Source organism: Salmo salar, chromosome ssa02 (genome assembly GCF_905237065.1).
Source record: "Salmo salar chromosome ssa02, Ssal_v3.1, whole genome shotgun sequence".
In the NCBI taxonomy this organism is placed as follows: Eukaryota; Metazoa; Chordata; class Actinopteri; order Salmoniformes; family Salmonidae; genus Salmo; species Salmo salar.
Genome location: NC_059443.1, coordinates 37,852,925 through 37,872,954, shown reverse-complemented (window position 1 = coordinate 37,872,954; position 20,030 = coordinate 37,852,925). Strand labels below are relative to the sequence as shown.

The window sequence follows — 20,030 nt, the reverse complement described above, 5'->3', positions numbered from 1 at the left end:
TTCATGATAAACCCATGGAAATTGATCATTAAAGACAAATCTTTTCTAATGAAATACAGAAACTCACATTTTCTATTGTCTAACTTTGCACACTATTAAATAATAAACAAATTCATAAAACATGGTTTTAAAGTCCCCATTTACATTCAACCTCAAGGAAGTGCATTGTGTCTATCATATCATAGCCATATCTATAGTCACCATCTATAGGCCTACTTGCAGACTCAAAAAGTACAGGCCTTAAAATATGCCCTTTCCTACATCGACGATAGATGGTTATTTGTCAGAGAACATTTAAATGATCCGTTTGCTAAAGGGAACATGGTCTTTCTTTGTAACCTACTTTGGAAGGAGGTTCTTTTTTATCACAGTGTGCAAGTTTGCGGTCAGAGATTTTTAGACATCAGTTGCAATTTCCGGAGTCATATTTAGAAAAACTACAGGAAGGCTATACAATGTTCATTACCACTATGGTTATTATGGTGAGGCTATTCAAGTTTAGAAAGTTGCAAGCAACAGGCGTTTGAATGACAAACGAATGTATTTCTCTCAACAATGCCCAAGAACAAATTGGAAATAGGCCTACATTCATTTGTAAATGACATGTTGCTTGGAACACACGTGATGTAATGTGTTTGTGCACCTCAAAATGCATGATGGCAATAAATATTTCTCAAAACATTGCTGAATGAGAACACTCGGACCAAAGCCTATAGAAGCCCAACCCTATCTGCACCTTTATTGCTCCATGTCCAATCATCAGCCTGATCAACTTTTAGGCACAGTCAGATAAGATTGTCATCGTTGGTTTGTAGGCTAATCAGCAGGTTTGTGTGTGCAATGTTGTAAGAAATGAAAAAGGACTTCGTTTCACCAGTAGGGACCCAACCCTAATGCCTTGTTAGAGTGACTTCACTTCCCAATTTAGAGTGAGAAAAAAAACTGCCATCCGGTTATGGACTAAGCAAGAATTGTTGCTGCAATGGTTTGCGCCAAAGGGTAAATGCGCTTGTGTATGGGTTGATGTGATTCAGGCAGGCTATCCAGACTAGTTATAACGTGTTTAAATGACTAAATGAGAATCAACGACTGAGTGACTGCTACAATGGACTGTACGATAAAGGTAGGCGATTGAACTGGTTTTAATGTCGCTTGTGAAAACGATACGCAGCCACCCACTGAGTTGTTTAGCACGTCTCTGTTTGCTGAGTGAGAGAGGCAAAGCGGTGATGCGAGGTCCCCACTCTTTCCTTCTTGTACAAAATTTCCTCTTCCTTCCCGTTCGTGGTTGTATGTCGGCTCTTTAATAACACAAGTAACCACTACATCTTTACACACCGATAAAAACGAAATGGTGTCCAGCACTGCACGCGTAAAAAGGAGCGCGCAGAACTCGCTATTTTAATTGTTTCGTTTAGTCACGTTTAATGCAGACGTTCCTGGGTTAAAAGCACATATGCTAGTTTAAAGAAATTTAAAGGTGATTTAAAGAAGTGATGCATCTGTCCCAATTGACGATAAAGACGACACATTACACAGCATATAAGCAATCTTGATCAGTACAAGTTTATTGGAGCGCGCTCGTGGCAGGTGTCTTGGCGCCATGGAACGTATTTGGAGTATAAAGGCCACTTTCCATAGAGTTGGAGGATCGAAATCCATGAGATGACTGGTATTTCATATTTTACATTTATTTCAACATTAAATCAACATTACCACAACATATGAATAACTGTTAGGATTATTTTATCCAATTTAACAAAAGGACTTCAGGAAATTATTCTTCTTTAATCGAATTATTAAAATGGGGTAATGTAAAGACAATCTAAAGCTTACCGAAATTGATGAGAATAACTAGGTCTAAATATGTAGCCTAACTTATTGGAATAGATCAAATATTGACTTATCTAATGGTTCTGAAACGCATTTTTGTCATGAAGGTGGGGCACAAACCCTGACCAAGGCAACCGAACAGCATCAATTACAAATATAACGTATTGAGGTATTCCTTGTTATAGCAATACCGATTATTATTTTCACATAATAGGGTGAATTTAACCAAACAGTTAACGAATAGTTCGACCAAAATATGTAGCGCCTGATTAAATAGCTTGTCCTGTAAAGCAACAAGGACCTTCAACTTTTTTTTTCTTCTCAAAGGCACTAAAACAACGAATGGATATTCTGCCAAGGTTATAAACCTCACGATCAATTCAACCTATTTGCAGAACGAAACATATCAATTTAGAGGCTAATAACGAAACGAAATAAACGATTTAACATGTTTTGAAATTGGTTCCTCCACCATGTTGATGATATTTTGAAGTAGCTAAGGCATTGGAATAAGCCATTTACATTAAAATGTTATTAAACTTGATTAAAATGTATATGTTTTGGACCAACAACTTTAGCCTACTTTCACGCATTGCAGGTGTCCATCCTGATTCTCGTCCACTGAAATCAAATCACTTCCAGAAACATATAACGAAATGATCATTACTTTTCTTCATACCCTACAGCTATTACAACATATAAGACTACCATACTTAGGCTACTATTTGGATAACCTGAGGGAGTAAATAGGCTACTTCTGGTTACTGAAAATGGATGTTATTGCAGTGACATAGAGAGCGTAATTTAGGAGCACGCACACACGCACACATACACTTTTAAAACTTAAATATGAAGGCCCATCTACTGAAACATGGATATTTTCTAAACCATCCAGATAAAGTCAGTTGTTTTTGTCACAAAGTTATTTAAAGAATATAGAGGCCTGAACTGCAAAAAGGAGCGCTTGTCAGGTGTTGTTATCTGAGCTCTGCAGGCTTCCTGTCTCAAACCTCAGACTTTCCGCACACATTTCCGCTCCCTCCACACGAAAAAGGCAACAGACGTTACAAAACAGAATCAAGTCACTGGATGTGTCGAGGTACTACATTGTTTTAGATGTGAATACATTAACTCTGAATATAGCCAAGAGGACCGTGCTCATACTCCATGTGTATCCTTTATTATTGGCAGTTACAGTACATGCCTTGTTTCGACTGTCTAAAAGCCATGTAACAGAAGCCATGATGTCGCCATATCAAAAGTTTTGAAAACCACATGTTTTTGCATGTTGAAGGAGCAGCTGCTGCAGGCCTTTGCAAAATCAGCTCGACTCAACCTTTACTTCTGCTTTCTTGGCCTCTACACCATATTGAGGAGAGAGTTGGTCACATGTTACATGGATCACCGTAGTGAATTAGTGATAAACTGCATACAATAAGCAAAACAAAACAGTTTATTGATATGGCTCTGGTTTCAATAGGCAGTTATTTATTCATTTAAATTGTGATAAACAATTGCATAATTAACTTTTTATCCATTTACTTTTTAAAATCATAGACGATTGAATATTTAGCGGAGTCAATTTTTTCTTGTTTGGCAATGACCATTCACCTTGGTAGACAACCTCTTTGCAATTCGAGGCCTCTGTGGAATGGCACCATAAGCACAGATCAAAGCTAAAATACATTCACAACATAAATCAACTTCAGCAATGATATGGAACAAAAGTTAATCTAACCATAGTTAGGCATGTAGACTGCAATGCATTTGGTTTAGACTAGTAATCAGTCTCCCTTGTGAATCAAAGATATACAGTTGATGTCGGAAGTTTACATACACCTTAGCCAAATACATTTAAACTCAGTTTTTCACAATTCCTGACATTTAATCCTAGTAAAAATTCCCTGTCTTAGGTCAGTTAGGACCACCACTTTATTTTAAGAATGTGAAATGTCAGAATAATAGTAGAGAGAATGATTTATTTCAGCTTTTATTTCTTTCATCACATTCCCAGTGGGTCAGAAGTTTGCATACACTCAATTAGTATTTGGTAGCATTGCTTTAAATTGTTTAACGTGGGTCAAATGTTTTGGGTAGCCTTCCACAAGCTTCCCACAATAAGTTGGGTGAATTTTGGCCCATTACTCCTGACAGCGCTGGTGTAACTGAGTCAGGTTTGTAGGCCTCCATGCTCGCACATGCTTTTCCAGTTCTGCCCACAAATGTTCTATAGGATTGAGGTCAGGGCTTTGTGATGGCCACTCCAATCCCTTGACTTTGTTGTCCTTAAGCCATTTTGTCACAACTTTGGAAGTATGCTTGGGGTCATTGTCCATTTGGAAGACCCATTTTCAACCAAGCTTCAACTTCCTGACTGATGTCTTGAGATGTTGCTTCAATATATCCACATAGTTGTCCTTCCTCATGATGCCATTCATTTTGTGAAGTGCACCAGTCCCTCCTACAGCAAAGCACCCCCACAACATGATGCTGCCACCCCCCTGCTTCACGTTTGGGATGGTGTTCTTCGGCTTGCAAGCGTCCCCATTTTTCCTCCAAACATAACGATGGTCATTATGGCCAAACAGTTCTATTTTTATTTCATCAGACCAGAGGACATTTCTCAAAAAGTAGATCTTTGTCCCCATGTGCAGTTGCAAACCATAGTCTGGATTTTTAGGGCGGTTTTGGAGCAGTGGCTTCTTCCTTGCTGAGCGGCCTTTCAGGTTATATCGATATAGGACTCGTTTTACTGTGGATATAGATACTTTTGTACCTGTTTCCTCCAGCATCTTCACAAGGTCCTTTGCTGTTGTTCTGGGATTGATTTGCACTTTTGGCACCAAAGTACGTTCATCTCTAGGAGACAGAACGCGTCTCCTTCCAGAGCGGTATGACGGCTGCGTGGTCCAATGGTGTTTATACTTGCGTACTATTGTTTTACAGATGAATGTGGTACCTTCAGGCATTTGGAAATTGCTCCCAAGGATGAACCAGACTTGTGGAGGTCTACCATTTTTTTCCTGAGGTCTTGGCTGATTTATTTAGATTTTCCCATGATGTCAAGCAAAGAGGCACTGAGTTTGAAGGTAGGCCTGGAAATACATCCACAGGTACACCTCCAATTGATGCAAATGATGTCAATCAGCCTATCAGAAGCTTCTATAGCCATGACATTTTCTGGAATTTTCCAAGCTGTTTAAAGGCACAGTCAACTTAGTGTATGTAAACTTCTGACCCACTGGAATTGTGATACAGTGAATTATAAGTGAAATAATCTGTCTGTAAACAATTGTTGGAAAAATTACTTGTGTCCTAACCAACTTGCCAAAACTATAGTTTGTTAACAATACATTTGTGGAGTGGTTGAAAAACTAGTTTTGTAAACTTCCGACTTCAACTGTATCTAGTAACTGTAAGAGAGATTAGGTGGGAAGCAGGTGTTGGACAAGTAAATATTTGTTTGCTTTTGCACTGTGTTTGAGTTCCAATAGAGGGTATTAAGCTAGAGTTCTGTTGTGAATGTGAGGATGTGAATGTGAGGATGTTTCACAACAGTTGGTAGTACATGGTTGTGGTACAAGGATGTGTCACTATTGGTGAACAGCTCGAGCACCACCCTATGCAGCTGATTCATAAGATGATTATCTGATGTGCTGCTAACCATCAACCATTAAGCAGCTGAACCTGAGACAACAGACTTCTAACTTACAGTCCTACATGTTCTGCCTGTGTATGGTTCTGTTGAATTTTGTATTTTGTTCAACAGCCCTTTTTATGGCAGTATCTAGTATTAGCCTCAGGTGGTGCTAGTACATTCAGTACAAAACTTTCAATAGATAAAAATGACCTAAGTGTGATAATGCACAAATATGCTGAAAAAGAAGAAGAAAAAGATTGTCACTTGGACAGCAGAACTGACAGGACTTTAAAATGTGTGTTTGTCGTGTGTATGCTGTGTGTGTGCAGACAAAAATTGTTTTCAAAACTATTTTGTGTCCCTCAGCAACAGGGCCTAGCTTCTACGAAACTCATTGAACAGGAAGTCAGTTGTGGCATTGGCGGTCAGGCCACATTCGGTATATTTGTGTCAGTTTGCAAGCTATAGAGGGAGAGGGAGAAAGAGCAGGTGTATGAGCTTGTGAATGCACAAACACGCCATTGAAACAATGAATGAACCTAATGAAAGATAAGAAGTTCGACAATTGATCACTCCAATGCATAACATTACAATATGAGAATGGTGCTCATGACCCTCTCCATGAATCGTTGCTGCTCAGCCTCAACCTCTTCTCAGCTCAGCCCTTAGTTTCACTTCTGCTGTCAGGGCCTCTGCACAACATGAGAGGAGGAGGGAGACAGACAGGGAGAAGAAAGAGAGAAGCGAGAGGAAAGAGACAGAAAGAGAGGAGAGAGAGAGAGGGTAACGGTCAGGGAGGAAAGTGTGGTGGACCTGTGATGTGTTGTTCCTCTACCACTGAAAACAAACATCACATGTACTAACATTTCAGTATCAGTACGGAAATAATATTACGACAGTTTGATATATTAATGTCATTCAATTAAGCTTCAATGTTGCTATAGCTAACAGTCCTGTCACTGTTAGTCTGAAGAAGGAAATGCCACTAAATGTGTACCATGCATGAAACACTTTACAATGCTCAGGTAACACAATGGAAGTGCGGCACTTTGAACTTCAATCAAGGCTGTGTATTCTTGCTGTTCCACGTACCCAATCCTCCCCTACCTTCATCAACCCTAGGTTGTTTTCCAGCTTTAAATGAGCCACATCTTTACACTGTGGCCCCCCTCTGTTTCCTTTCCCTTGGCCTGTGCCAAAAGGTTTCTCTGCACATGGGGGCCAGATTTCCTGTGGGCCACCGAAAAAGCCCAGCACTGACGTACGAGCCACAAAGACAATAGTGAAGTCCTCTAAACACACACGCACTTAGACCTACACATATATACTTACCCACACAAAGACTCAAAAACAAGGCCTATCCTTACCCACTGTATAGACACTCCTTTGCAGACACACACACACACACACACACACACACACACACACACACACACACACACACACACACAAAAGAGTGCCATCTTGAAGAATGGTTTGGAGTTTGGGGGCCTTTGTCAGCGTTAAACACAGGAAGCAGCACAAAGAAAGCGTCTCAAATCTTGATCTGACTCCACCAAGCTCCCCCCATCACCCCAATCCCAACGAATTAAAACTGTGACAAAGATCACGGAAGCTCTCATTTCTCCAAACGTCGATGCCAGTGTTCCGCAAGTAACTGCAATCAAACATTATGATACAGCTAAATTGATCAATAATGACAGTGATTTATAAACTTCATGCCACAATCCTCTATTTTCCATGTAATATTCCTCAAGTCACCAATCACATATTCTAAAGACATCTGGACTATAACAAAGTTAGAAACGTGAATGAATAAATCCTTCATCAATAGAACAAGACTCATTAGGGTGTAAAATTTCATCATGCGTGTTCCATTCAACGTAGTGTGGAAAAACCTCAGAGGTGTGAGCAGTTTCCTGGCTACCATCATCACATGACTAGTTGTGGCCAACACTTACCGTAACCGCTGACTCCACTGTTTGTCCATGCCGGCAGGAAGCACTGTCCGTGGTGAGCGAGGACCAGTCCATTTTCGAGTCGCCCTTCCCTGCCGCCACGACCATGCACATGAAGGGCGAGATGACGTCACCGGGAAGCTTCAGCCAGGCCTCCGAAGAGAGCCAAGAACCCACCGAGCCGGAGTGGGCCGGGCCGGGAGCACAGAACCCTGGGAAGAGAGGAGAGCACATCAACGGAACCAGGTGAGGGAGGGCGCATCACAGAGAAGTTATACCACTTATTTAGTGTTATATATACCACATTCCCACTTATTTAGTGTTGTACCACATTCCCACTTATTTAATGTTATATAGACCACATTCCCACTTATTTAGTGTTATATATACCACATTCCCACTCATTTAGTGTTATGTATACCACATTCCCACTCATTTAGTGTTATATATATACCACATTCCCACTTATTCAGTGTTATATATACCACATTCCCACTTATTCAGTGTTATATATACCACATTCCCACTTATTCAGTGTTATATATACCACATTCCCACTTATTCAGTGTTATATATACCACATTCCCACTTATTTAGTGTTATATATACCACATTCCCACTTATTTAGTGTTATATATACCTCATTCCCACTTATTTAGTGTTATATATACCACATTCCCACTTATTTAGTGTTATATATACCACATTCCCACTCATTTAGTGTTATATATACCACATTCCCACTTATTTAGTGTTATATATACCACATTCCCACTTATTTAGTGTTATATATACACCTCATTCCCACTTATTTAGTGTTATATATTTTTTTACATTCAAGAGAGTTTACCATCACCATAATAAATACTGCAACAGGATCACACAGAATCATACCAGAATATTACTCATCTCCCTATTCTCTCTCTCAACAGTCGTGAGTCCCCTGTGGACTGCAGTGTGACCAAACGCTCCAGACACATGAGCAGCAACGAAGGGGGTCAGCTGGCCTACCAGGCCTCGTACCCTGAGCCCCGCGCCAGCCCCCAGACCGCCACCCCGCCCAACAGCGCCACAGAGGAGAAGAGAGTCATAGTGCCCGCAGGTGAAGTGCCAACACACTCAGTGGAGGGGTGCCCAGATCCTAAGGCACACAAGGATCTGTGAAGAGAATAGGCTGGGATGGTGTTCCCATCATATTGCCTTCACCTGTTAAATGATCTTCCATCATTTGGGAGTCAGCCATTAAGAGCAGATTTTAGGGACTGGGAAGGGAGCACATTTTTGGAATGGAATCCAGCCAGTGAGTCATTGTTGGGAGATTCCACCTAAGATGACATTCCAAACATGAGGTGTGTTAAATCTATACAATTCATTGACAAGACTACAAGGTTTGATTCTTAGCCTGAGTCACACAGGCCAAGCTATTCTAGTGGCCATGATAATACACGGATATTACATCACAGCTGTGTTAAACAAGGACAATGAAGACCCTAGGGCAGGGCCCCATACCCCCCAAGTTCTGAACACAAAAACATTGATAATAGTATTTTTATTTTGGGACATACATTTTTTTATAAAAACACCAGCAAATCAGCTACAAGTGATTTACATTCTGTTAAAGTATTCCCACACATAATAGATAGATAAAAATGTAAGCAAGGTTTGAAATTATGTTTTAATCAAATATATCTGTTTGGGCATCTTGCGGTCAATTTGCAGTCAACAAATGATTTGTAATTATGTTCCAGCCCCCTGACCATCCGCTCAAGAAAAAGAAAAGTTGATGATGGTCAGGACCCACTTCTGGGACACCAGATGAAAACGCTTTCAGTGTAAACTTAAACCAAATAGAAAGTATGTATAAAATACAAAAGGACCTATTTATTTTTCAATAACAGCCTATAATCTTTGAAAACTAACAATCAACTAAATAAAAGCTAGACAATCAGCCCCCATTGATTTTGTAATGTTTGAGCATAAGAACACTGCATTAGCCATGTCAAAATGCATAGAATTGTAGGAGATTAGGTATGAAACTGCAACATTCTCTCTCCGCTACCAAGATATGTTTTACTTATTATTTGGTCTGCGTCTGTTTTTCTTCACCGCTCAACCCTTATGGTGGGTCGCAACTCAAAAGACTACTCAATTGGTGGGTCATAAAGCAAAACAGTTTGGGAACCTCTGCCCTCGGGTACAGACAGAGGCTAGGCATCTCCTAACTACTATCTGATATTTTGGGGTATTCATGAGGTCCAAAACGTCATCTTTGGGTTCTTACTGTACATTTAAAAACACATTTAGTTTCATTGGAGGAGAAGAAAACATTTACAAGTAACTTCTCAACTTTATGAGATGATGGGTCTGTGTGAGTTACAACAACCTCCTGTTACCACAACTTACCAATCTCTCTTCCTTCTCTCCCTGTCCTCCTCTTCCTCCTGGTCCCAGACCCTGAGGTGTGGACCCAGGACCATGTCCGCCAGTGGCTGGACTGGGCCATCAAGGAGTACAGCCTGGAGGAGGTGGACATCATGCACTTCCACACACTGGAGGGCAAGGCCCTCTGCAAGATGACCAAGGAGGATATGATGCGCCTCACGTCCGCCTACAATGCAGACATCCTGCTCGGCCACCTCAATTACCTCCGACAGAGTAAGGGTTACGGCCTGGGACTCGTAGAAACTTTTCATATGACTATTTTCATACTCCATGAGGACATAACTGATCTATGTAACCTTCTTTGAATCTCTTTTTAGGCAGCCCTACTTTCTCCTACCCCACAACTCCAACCAACAACACACAGCAACAACCCCGACTACAGGTTAAATCAGGTAAGACAATTAACTTCACAACTCATTACCAAGAACACAGTGACAGTGTAAAATCCTTAAACTGCATGCATAAAGAACCTGGAGCTAGCAAGCATTGAGATAAACAGCCTTAAAATGAGATGGGGATTAAAAATGGAGGGGTTTTGTGGCAGGAATAATCTATTCAAACCTCTCTGAGGCAGATCAAATACTTCACTCATTTAATGGATTCAAAATGAAGTGTTGAGTTGCTATTTCAGATTACATAGTTTAGAGCGCTTTAAAGGTTTTTGGCAGAGCGTTTCCCTGAGTTGATGACTCTTTGACGAGTCCACGACTCAGTCAGTTTCAGACAGGAAACAGCTGCACCGGCAGAGAAATGGGCGAGTACGGGTCCCACTTTGGGACACAATTGACAATCTAGTGGCAACAGAGGTGTCCCGGTCAAAAGGACACTCACCCCAAGGAATACTGGACCATCTTCAGCTCTCTGGCTGTTTTCTTCTGGCTGCTTCAAATCACTCTTTTAAGTCTCAGCTTTTGGGCTTCCTTCCATAGACTGTAAAAAAAATAAAAATATGGACGATGCCGTCGATGACGATACCCCATTGTTTGCTATGGGAATGCTCAGTGGTGCATTTGATGATCAAGAAGTATCATTTCGGTGTGTCCCCATCTTGCTACATGGGAGGAGTTTTTGGAAACATCGCATGCGCAGTTTGAGCTACTCTGGGAAATTACGTTGCAGGCTAGGTCAGTGTTGTCCCCTCTCATGTAGTATGTCAAGTTGAAGGCCCTCCGAGGTACCGCAGGCTGACATTAGCAACTAAATTATCCTTATAACTTAGTCTGTCCAATTAATCGGACATGCAACTGGTGAAATAGAAGCAATTATTGATACCATGATTGTGTTTGGAAAAAAATGCTTCCTTCTATGGCTGCTGGGTAAATACACTTGAATTCAATCACTTTTGACAGTCCCCCTTTTGATTTGAACAAAACATTCCATACATATTTGCCCATTGTAGAAGTTCTCAGTAAGTTACTTTTTGGATCCAAATGCAAAAACATTCAAGAGATAAAGGTGCTCAAAGTTGACCTATTTAACAAACCCCACCATACCACGAGACAGCTATGTCTTCATCACTGGAACAGATAAACGGTTGAGATTGCTATCATTTAAAAGCTTACAAACAGTGTTGTCAAACTATTTTATACTTTCTTGAAAATAAAAATGTAATTTAACCTGAAACATAAATGATCAATAAACATCTCTTAAATAATTATGAATAGATCCACCATTGAGCACAAAAACAACACTTGTTACAGAATATTTTACATAAAAAAAACATCTGTCAGACAGGTAGATCCAACTCCGATTTGTTTCATATTCAAGGTCCCTTATTTCTATGATTGACACCCACCCTGTATTAAAGAGCATGTTGTGTCGCCAACCAATGGCGGGCTCAACACAAAAACCTCAGATGATGTAAAGTAGGGTCTAATCTACAACATATGCATATATGAAGAAAAGAGTTTACGCGTTTAGATTATTAACGTTAAAAAAAAATATTTAAAAAAAAGGTCAAAAAGTCAATTTTCATTTAAAAAAACATTTGAAAACCCTTTAAGCTGAAAACCCTTTAAGACATCATATTCAACTGTTTATCCTTTCCAGCGATGAAGACATGGATGTCTCATAGTATGGTATGCAAAATGGGTCAACTTTGAGCATCTTTATCTCCTGAATGTTTTGGTATTCAGGTCCAAAATGTCATTTTCTGACCACTTCTTCCATGTACAAACATTTTATGGAAAGTTTTGTTTAAATCAAAAGGGATGCTGTCAAAAAGTGATAGAATTCAAATGGATCCACCCTGCTACCCCTCTCTGAACTTTCTTCCTGTGGATGCCTCGTCTCACCCACCGTTCTTTTTGAGCAGAGAACAGCTATGAGGAGATAGGCAGAAGGAACAGCTGGTCATCGAACCCCATGCTGCCTGCAGTAACCAAAGGTACAATAACCGACGTCACATCTCATTCTCAGTGCTTTACATTTCTTGTGAGCACTAAGGCAGATTCATACTAATAGTTGTATCATATTAGTTCTAGAAATTATTACTACAGTGTTTCACAGTGGAGGCAGAATAAAGTCATTAAGTCAAGCATTTTGTAGTTCAAGATGGAATAATGATAGTTCTCTAAGAGTAAACAGAGAACTTTGTCCAGATGTTTTCATCATGTTATTTATGATTTAGGTTCTCCCATTGAGCACCAACACAGCACCAGAGTCACAGAGCCTCCGCCGAGAATTGTGCAAGGTGTGCATCTGAACTGCCTTCTCGTTTCCTGATCCTAGTTTGTTTTAACACTGGTATAACCTTTGTACCATAGTCAAGCCAATGTCTTAACAAAACAATCTAACCTTCCAACCCTTAATTTCCTTGCAGACCCATACCAAGCATTAGGTCCCATCAGCAGTCGTCTAGCCAACCCAGGTGAGAGCATATCCCATAATGCACCATGTTAAACTGGTGAACCAAAAAGGTGGTGACAAATGTGGCCTTTACACTGTCTGCTTTGGTGTCATGAACTGTAACACTCCAAAATAGATTGAATAGGAGAAGAGAGGGCAGAGGTATTCCTTAAAAAGAGAACAATAAATAGTTGTACATTCCCTGTCTGGGATGGCACATAGACAAAAATGTCCACCTAGACAATAGCATTATACATTCGCCCTCAGCAAAACTAGGCTGAAACATTTTAATTATTGTCTCCCGTTAACCAGAATTACCCTGTTTGACAGAATTAATTCTGTATCTCCTCACAGAAGGCCAGGCCCTCCACTCCAAGAAACGAACAGGCAAACACAGTTCATACAGGCTGCCTGACCCCAGCGCTCACAGGCCTGTGGGTAGGTTTCTGCCTGGTCCACCCACGTTCTGTCTCTCTCCATGACACACAGTGAAAAAGGTCACATTTGCAGAAGTAGCTCAAACTTGAAAGTGTATTTAGAATCCTGGTGGTATCTCTTATGCAAGTTATATTCTCAGACACAGACGGGTCATAGATTGATATGACAATAGCAAATAGTCCACGAGAAGGTGATATCAATGGTGCATGAATTAAACTGCATGTGAATAAATGTAATTGTATTTTCGTGTCAAATTGCCAGTTGGCAACCTATCCATTACGGGATTAATTGACAAACAAAAATGACAATGATTCACAGTGATAATTCTTCCTGTGTTCTGTGCAGTGCACATCGCATAAAGAATGAAATGGAAATCAATACATAATAATAGATAAGGATATTCAAGCAAAAAACATCTTAAAATCTATACAAATACAGAAAAATTAAGTGTGTATGGATAAAACGACACTAACCTACAACCAATCCTACTCTTAAGAGAAGCATTTCAGAAACAGATCTTGCTCGCTTTAACAGAATCCAGCCCTTTGATGCATCCATTCCCCTCACACCCTGTCCCGTTTCTCTTCCAAGGCTCTGGACAGATCCAGCTGTGGCAGTTCCTGCTGGAGTTGCTGTCGGACAGCAACAACTCCAGCATCATCACCTGGGAGGGCAACAACGGCGAGTTCAAGATGACCGACCCGGACGAGGTGGCCAAGCGTTGGGGCGAGCGCAAGAGCAAGCCCAACATGAACTATGACAAGCTGAGCCGCGCCCTGCGCTACTATTATGACAAGAACATCATGACCAAGGTGCACGGCAAGCGCTACGCCTACAAGTTTGACTTCCAGGGCATCTCACAGGCCCACCAGAGCCACGGCGGAGAGGGGGGCATTGTTAAGTATCAGACTGAGGTATCTTATGCCCAGCCCTACCACAGCCACCAGCCAAAAATTAACTTCATGAACACGCATGCCGCCCCTATGCCAGTGTCCCCTGGGAACTTTTTTGGGCCGTCTACAACTTACTGGAACTCAACAACCAGCCCCATGTATCCGGGGTCTCCCATGCCAAGGCACCCAGGGACTCACTCCCACCTGAGCTCATACTATTGAGGCCTGGGTGTCTTGCACTAGACTGGATGGCAGAGCTTCCTGAAACAGACTGATATCCAAGATACCATCCACAATGCATCTGGTCTTTAACATCTAAATTACGTTGTAACGCTATGCGAGTTTTGTTAGTACAGAATGTAAAATGGACAATAACGCTCACGTCACATCTTCAAGCAGAGGCACCATAAGATAGGCAAAAGGAAAAAGGTAAACAATGATGACTAGTAGAGACCAAGGGATAGCCATGAAGGTTCTGTCTTTTTGAATTTCTCAACTATTGAGGTTGAGAATTTGTTCATATTATAACCTGTGATTCAGTTGTTTGAAAACCACGTTTTTCAATTAATTAAGTATTTTGTTTAATATGTCATTGAGGTCATTGAAGGACTTAAGGGGAAAGTCACTGAGTGTGGGAAGTGGTAAAACTGTTATGAGGTCTTGATTGCAATTACTATATTCATTGATCTAACATTTGTAAAAGTATCATTGTACAGAATGTGTCATACAATTGTAGCAATAAAACGTGCCAATAAATGCCAATAAAAGAAACTTGTATATTTGAGTTGGTCTCCTTTCTTTTCTCCAAACCATTGATAATTTTAACTGACAAAAATATTAACTAGATGGTGTATCAGTAATTTGTTTTATTGCCAAAATGAATTATCGACATGAACATTGGGCAGTGACCACACTTGCTGTCTATTTGTCCACACCAAAGAACTCCTCGAATGTTCTGTGTGGTTCAGAGACCTGCTCCACTTCCACGACAGCAAATCCCTTCACAGGCCTCTCTTTAAGTCTCTCCACCTGCCTCACACCTAACTGCCCCTCCACCACGGTCTCGGGCTGTGAGGTTGTCGTCACCTCCTGGGTCAGAGCAGGCTTTGTGCGGTATTCCACCGACCACGACTTGCTGGTGACCATCTTGGTGGTGGCTAGAGTACACAGAGCAAGTTAGATGCCAAATATCCTCACCGACACAGACTGAATAAATGGATACTCATTGATGATGACAGGCTAAGGCTTGTGTGTAAAAGTTTGAAAATGGCTTTCCAAATAAAAATGATTCATATCATAATGAGGCCATCTTCACAAATGCAAAAAAGTACTCGACCAAAACAACCTCACAAAACCCAACAGTAAGTAAATGCAAAGATACACTTGTAGTCACAGTACTCACCAGAGGGGACAGCAGAGCTACACGTGGACTCACAACAGGAGCAGACTGAAGAAGCTCCATACAGCTCCTTCCATCTGATTGGACCAGACCAAGATGCATCAGAGCAACATGAGTCTTTTTTCTATTATTCATGGTTTTCTATCATCTTTTGCAGGGCCTATATGGATAAAGTATCAAACAGCTTCAGTATTACCAGGGCTTACCCTCCTGCTGCAGAATCGTAAGTGCAGGCCTTCGCAGTTGAAGAGGGGACAGACCTCCCCACAGACATAGCACAGTGCATGTAGAGCTGCTGTGGCCGAAGAGGTGGCTCGGGCTGATTCAAATGTGGCACAGAATCTAGTTTGCATACTTATGTACATACTACTTCCAGTGCAATGTAGTGTCAGAGGACCTCAGTAAAATGAATTGCATAGACAAGGGAAAGAAAAAGATTAAGCTCAGTAGTTATAACGCTTGATGAAGGCCATGTATTGCATAGGAAATCTAATGAGGGCATAGCACTCAAGTTCAACTACTGCTCAGTTGACTATGGTTACTGTATATTAGGAACGGAGTGCAGCCTTAACATACCTGCCCTGCTGTCATTCCCTGAAACAGAAAGGCATCCATGGTAAACCTCACAACATTCCTTTTATATGGGATGAATCTGGAGCCACTGTTGTTTCTGCTCTCAACCATGCACCTGAGCAGAAAATAGATTACTGTTAAATCCAAGTTCTTTTTTTTTTTTTAAAGGGTCAATCTGCAATTGCTACATTCATTTTTGGAGTTAGAAATGAATGATATGTACCCATATATTCTTGAAGAATATAACTTATCAATGCTGCATGAGCCTAGTACAACTGTGGTACAACATCAGAACCCAAAACTATCATTTGGATGTCATAGATGGTCAGTACTTGCATCTATTGCTCACTCTATGAATTTGAGAGTGGTTACATTTCTCCAGCCGCATCCCTCAGATTTTTGCCAAAACATGGGCGGGGGTTTTCTTTGTTATTGTTCCAGCTACAGATTGCCTCTTTAAAAGCAAAGTACTGTGCAAATGATACTGATAGAAGTGATCTGGCATACTGTATGTCTACATTACCCAAAATTGTCAATGACAGCAAACTGAGGCGTAGAGGAGTGTGACCGCTTAATGGTCACATTACACGAGTGGACATAGAGACGTCCATCTTTAGACATGGAAGGCACTTCAGCCTGAAAGTACATGGGCTTTCCCATAGAGTACCCATCGGATGGGGCAAGTCTCTTCCATTGAGCTGAGGGAGAGAGAATGAGTAGTCAGATCTTTCAATTACCTGAGGGCTCATTTAAGTACATTCTATAACATGAGGACTACTCATTTACTGTAGATCAATGGCTCATCTATACCCTACCATTACGTGCAGTGAGCATGGAACGGATTCTGTTCTTCATTGGTTTTGACACCTTGTGTACCACATTCAGCATGTAGCCTATTTTGTAGGAGTAATGATATCTGGAAAGAAATAAGCAAATGTAAATAATTGGCATTGACTATAAATCAACTTTTAAATGTTGTGCCAACCTGCTATCATTGATATCGTTTTCTTTGTATGGAATGATAACTCCTCCAGTGACATGAACTCAAGGTAAACATCAATCCATCATTAAATAGTGTGAATACTGCAAGTCACCTGTTGAAGTGACAGACAACTCGCAGGGTGAATGGTGCAGCTCGTCTGATAGGCCCTTTGAGCTTCGGAGGGTCATATCGGAGAGTGTTGGAGTAGGCCACACGATTATTTACGAGCTGTTTTATTGAAAATAAGTAGGCCTGTGTCAATATCAACAAGGTATTTCTGGGAAATGTAGGCCTATGAATGCTGACAAACCTTACCGAGCGCTTGCTCCCACAGAGGCCGAGGTCGTATTCGAAGATGAGGGAATCTTTTGTAGATTTATTGGCTTGGCATGTTCCGAGTGTCAGTTGAGACGGTGAACCTCCGGAGCCCAAAATGTTTTTCTTTACCTGCACGAACATCTTGTTGATGTTACAAAGTGTTATCACTTCGCGGGATTGACTTTTTGGACCAGAGGGCTTCTGTGTTGGGTACACCGGGATCAGGATTTTCCTAACTTTATCCGGTAATTGTTCGTGTCCAGTTCCACGGACTGGAGAGAAATGTTCCTTGTCTACCAGCGGCACCCTTGAGTGCTGGAACACAGGTAGTTCGAGGTAAGATGGTGAGTCTTCGGCGAGTAATACCTTCACAGAAGGTTTTATAAATGACTGGCGTTCATTTGAGCCTCCCTCTGCTCTTAGAGAATGCAAAAGGAACAAAAAGGCCAAGTTGAAAATATAAAACATATCTATATTCCTGTACCAAAATTGTACAATAACTCGAGCAAAATCAGGCCCTGCGTCAATTCATAGCCATAGGTATGCCGCGTTCAAATACTAGTCGGAACTAGGAAACTTAGACATTTCCGACTTGCTGATTCGTTGATCAACGCACGTGTACAACCAGTTGGCAAGTCGAATTTTTCCAAGTTTCCTAGTTCCAACTAGAACGTGAACGCGCAATATTCCTTGCAGTATGAGGCAGAATCAAAAACAGCTGTTGGAGACCTCGTGCCACCGAGGACTGTTGAACTGCAGGGAAAATATTAGATAAATTGGATTCAAATATTATAATAGATGATTATGCCTGCCTAAAAGTTTTGATAGACTAGACAAAAATAGTCAGGGCCTATAAAAATGAAGAAAATACAAATAGACAATTATAGATTATATCCAGACAAGTTATTATCCATACAGTGAATGGTTTGTACATTGTTAGCTCTCATTTTCAACTTTGATGACAGATAAATGTGGGATATTGTTAATTATATGCCTAGATGTAAAAGAAGTGTTTTTAAGCACATTATTTTTACATTACTTGAGAAAAAAACATGTGTGTGTTTGCTCATCTCTAGAAAATGGTCAGTTCAATGGACAATATCTTTAATGTAGAGAAAGCACACATTTGTGTTAAACACCTGGGCCACATTCAGCAGAATACAACGTTTTGGAATGGACAGATAGAAATACGGTGTGTAAACATGCCTCTCCGACAATTAGAACAAGGAATCATGCCAGCTCTATTCATCATTTATATCTGAAACGTTTCGACGACGCTAGCCAACTGAATGTTTTCCTTGTGAATTTAGCGGCAGTGGCATTATATTTAAAAATTGGTAAATCACAGTGAGAGAGTGAATGAGAGGAGAGAGAGAGCAGAGCCAGTCCAGTAGAGGGCAGAGGGGGCTGCGGCTCCATTACACAGGTGGGTGGAGCAGCATTCATTGGTAAAGGTGAAGTTGAGGCCCATGGCGTACTTCTCACCAGTCAGGCCACACAGGGCTGAGAGGACACAGCTCTTCTCATACAGCGTCACACTGAATTCTCCTGTAGATTAAAGGTGTTTATGACCGAGTTAGAGTTACATTGACGGTGTTATTAGTACACACTCAGGTGGACATACTCAAGCAGAAACATGCGGGAACACAAACACAATGTATGTAACTAAAGGAGCTCTCACCGCGCTCCCCCACAGCTTTGCTGGACAGACATAGCTGACCTGGAGGACACTTCTGAGGGAACTTGATACAGTCCAGTGGGGAGATGGCAGGGAAAACACAGGTGTAGCAAAACAGAGGAACTGAAAGAGAAAGATATTGATTACACTAAGAACAAAGTAAAACGAAGGTTTGGCGCAGGGACTGAAGGATAGTAGAGATTTTTGATTGATAATCTTCACTGTCAATATTACCTAAGGAAGAAGCTAAAGTCTTATGGTGGAAATGGGTGGGAGGGGCTTAAACAATGCTGTTAATGTAATAATGCACAAGTCAATATACAAAACTCAACACCAATTAGCTTCTCCCATAAACACACATGCACGCACACACAAACACAGTATATGATACATTGCAATATAAGTATTCCGTTTCTAACTCCCTTCTCTTCCACTTACCCACAGGTGGTACCAGACACAGTAAAAGCAGATGGCATAGAAGCTGCGACATCACTTGTTTTTTTTGTCTCTCTCCAAACGAAGACAATATCCTGTATTCCCTTTGATTTGACTGCTTTCCCAGCTCCTCAAGACCTTTCTGTCTTCTCGTTATCTAGATCATCTAAAGAACAATAACTTGTTGCAACCTTCTCTTATCCAGTAAAATGTGTTGATGTAGTCCTTTTGGGGGATGCGTCTGTACAAACCTATGGTATTATGCCAGTACTTTTAGTCTTCTCTCTCTTCATGCATCGTCTGCTCAGATCTGAAGATAGCCTCTCGTTTTCCTAGATACTACCTTAATTATCTCCCCACCCCAACACATCTGATTCAATTAGGACATTATCCGCCCAGTGATAAGACTGAAGTCACTCCTCCGCCATGGCTGATTGTAAAGTGTACACTGGAATCTGCATAAATACTAAAGTAGAAACAAACTATCTGAGTATTCAGTTAAATAGTGTGTATTGCAAGGAAGATACAGAAATATATTGCTGAAATCTACAGTACTGCTTTGACGTGTATATAGGACCTTTATACAAGTATTTT

The 20,030-nt window shown here is 40.9% G+C and overlaps 3 protein-coding genes across 6 annotated transcripts; 1 reads left to right on the top strand and 2 right to left on the bottom strand.

Moving 5' to 3' along the window:
* Nucleotides 1-777: 777 nt before the first annotated feature.
* On the top strand, nucleotides 778-14,835 carry fli1 (Friend leukemia integration 1 transcription factor). 4 transcript variants are annotated; one of them, XM_045695819.1, is made up of 10 exons: nucleotides 778-999; nucleotides 7,472-7,677; nucleotides 8,364-8,533; nucleotides 9,883-10,086; nucleotides 10,191-10,265; nucleotides 12,188-12,259; nucleotides 12,503-12,565; nucleotides 12,695-12,742; nucleotides 13,075-13,158; nucleotides 13,750-14,835. In XM_045695819.1, exons 2-10 carry the CDS (start codon nucleotides 7,538-7,540, stop codon nucleotides 14,271-14,273), a joined length of 1,380 nt encoding a protein of 459 aa, XP_045551775.1. In that variant the 5' UTR covers nucleotides 778-999; nucleotides 7,472-7,537; the 3' UTR covers nucleotides 14,274-14,835.
* A 134-nt stretch (nucleotides 14,836-14,969) lies between these two features.
* LOC106582366 (zona pellucida sperm-binding protein 3) lies at nucleotides 14,970-17,900 on the bottom strand. The gene is made up of 8 exons (XM_014165426.2): nucleotides 17,321-17,900; nucleotides 17,118-17,233; nucleotides 16,839-16,939; nucleotides 16,547-16,721; nucleotides 16,027-16,138; nucleotides 15,657-15,769; nucleotides 15,454-15,527; nucleotides 14,970-15,208 (listed from the first exon to the last, which is right to left on the bottom strand). Exons 1-8 carry the CDS (start codon nucleotides 17,789-17,791, stop codon nucleotides 14,973-14,975), a joined length of 1,398 nt encoding a protein of 465 aa, XP_014020901.2. The 5' UTR covers nucleotides 17,792-17,900; the 3' UTR covers nucleotides 14,970-14,972.
* Nucleotides 17,901-18,410: 510 nt separating this feature from the next.
* Nucleotides 18,411-19,996, bottom strand: LOC106584559 (sperm acrosome membrane-associated protein 4). The gene is made up of 3 exons (XM_014169989.2): nucleotides 19,440-19,996; nucleotides 19,005-19,124; nucleotides 18,411-18,871 (listed from the first exon to the last, which is right to left on the bottom strand). The coding sequence occupies exons 1-3, from the start codon at nucleotides 19,489-19,491 to the stop codon at nucleotides 18,666-18,668; spliced, it is 378 nt and encodes a 125-aa protein (XP_014025464.1). The 5' UTR covers nucleotides 19,492-19,996; the 3' UTR covers nucleotides 18,411-18,665.
* Nucleotides 19,997-20,030: the final 34 nt, after the last annotated feature.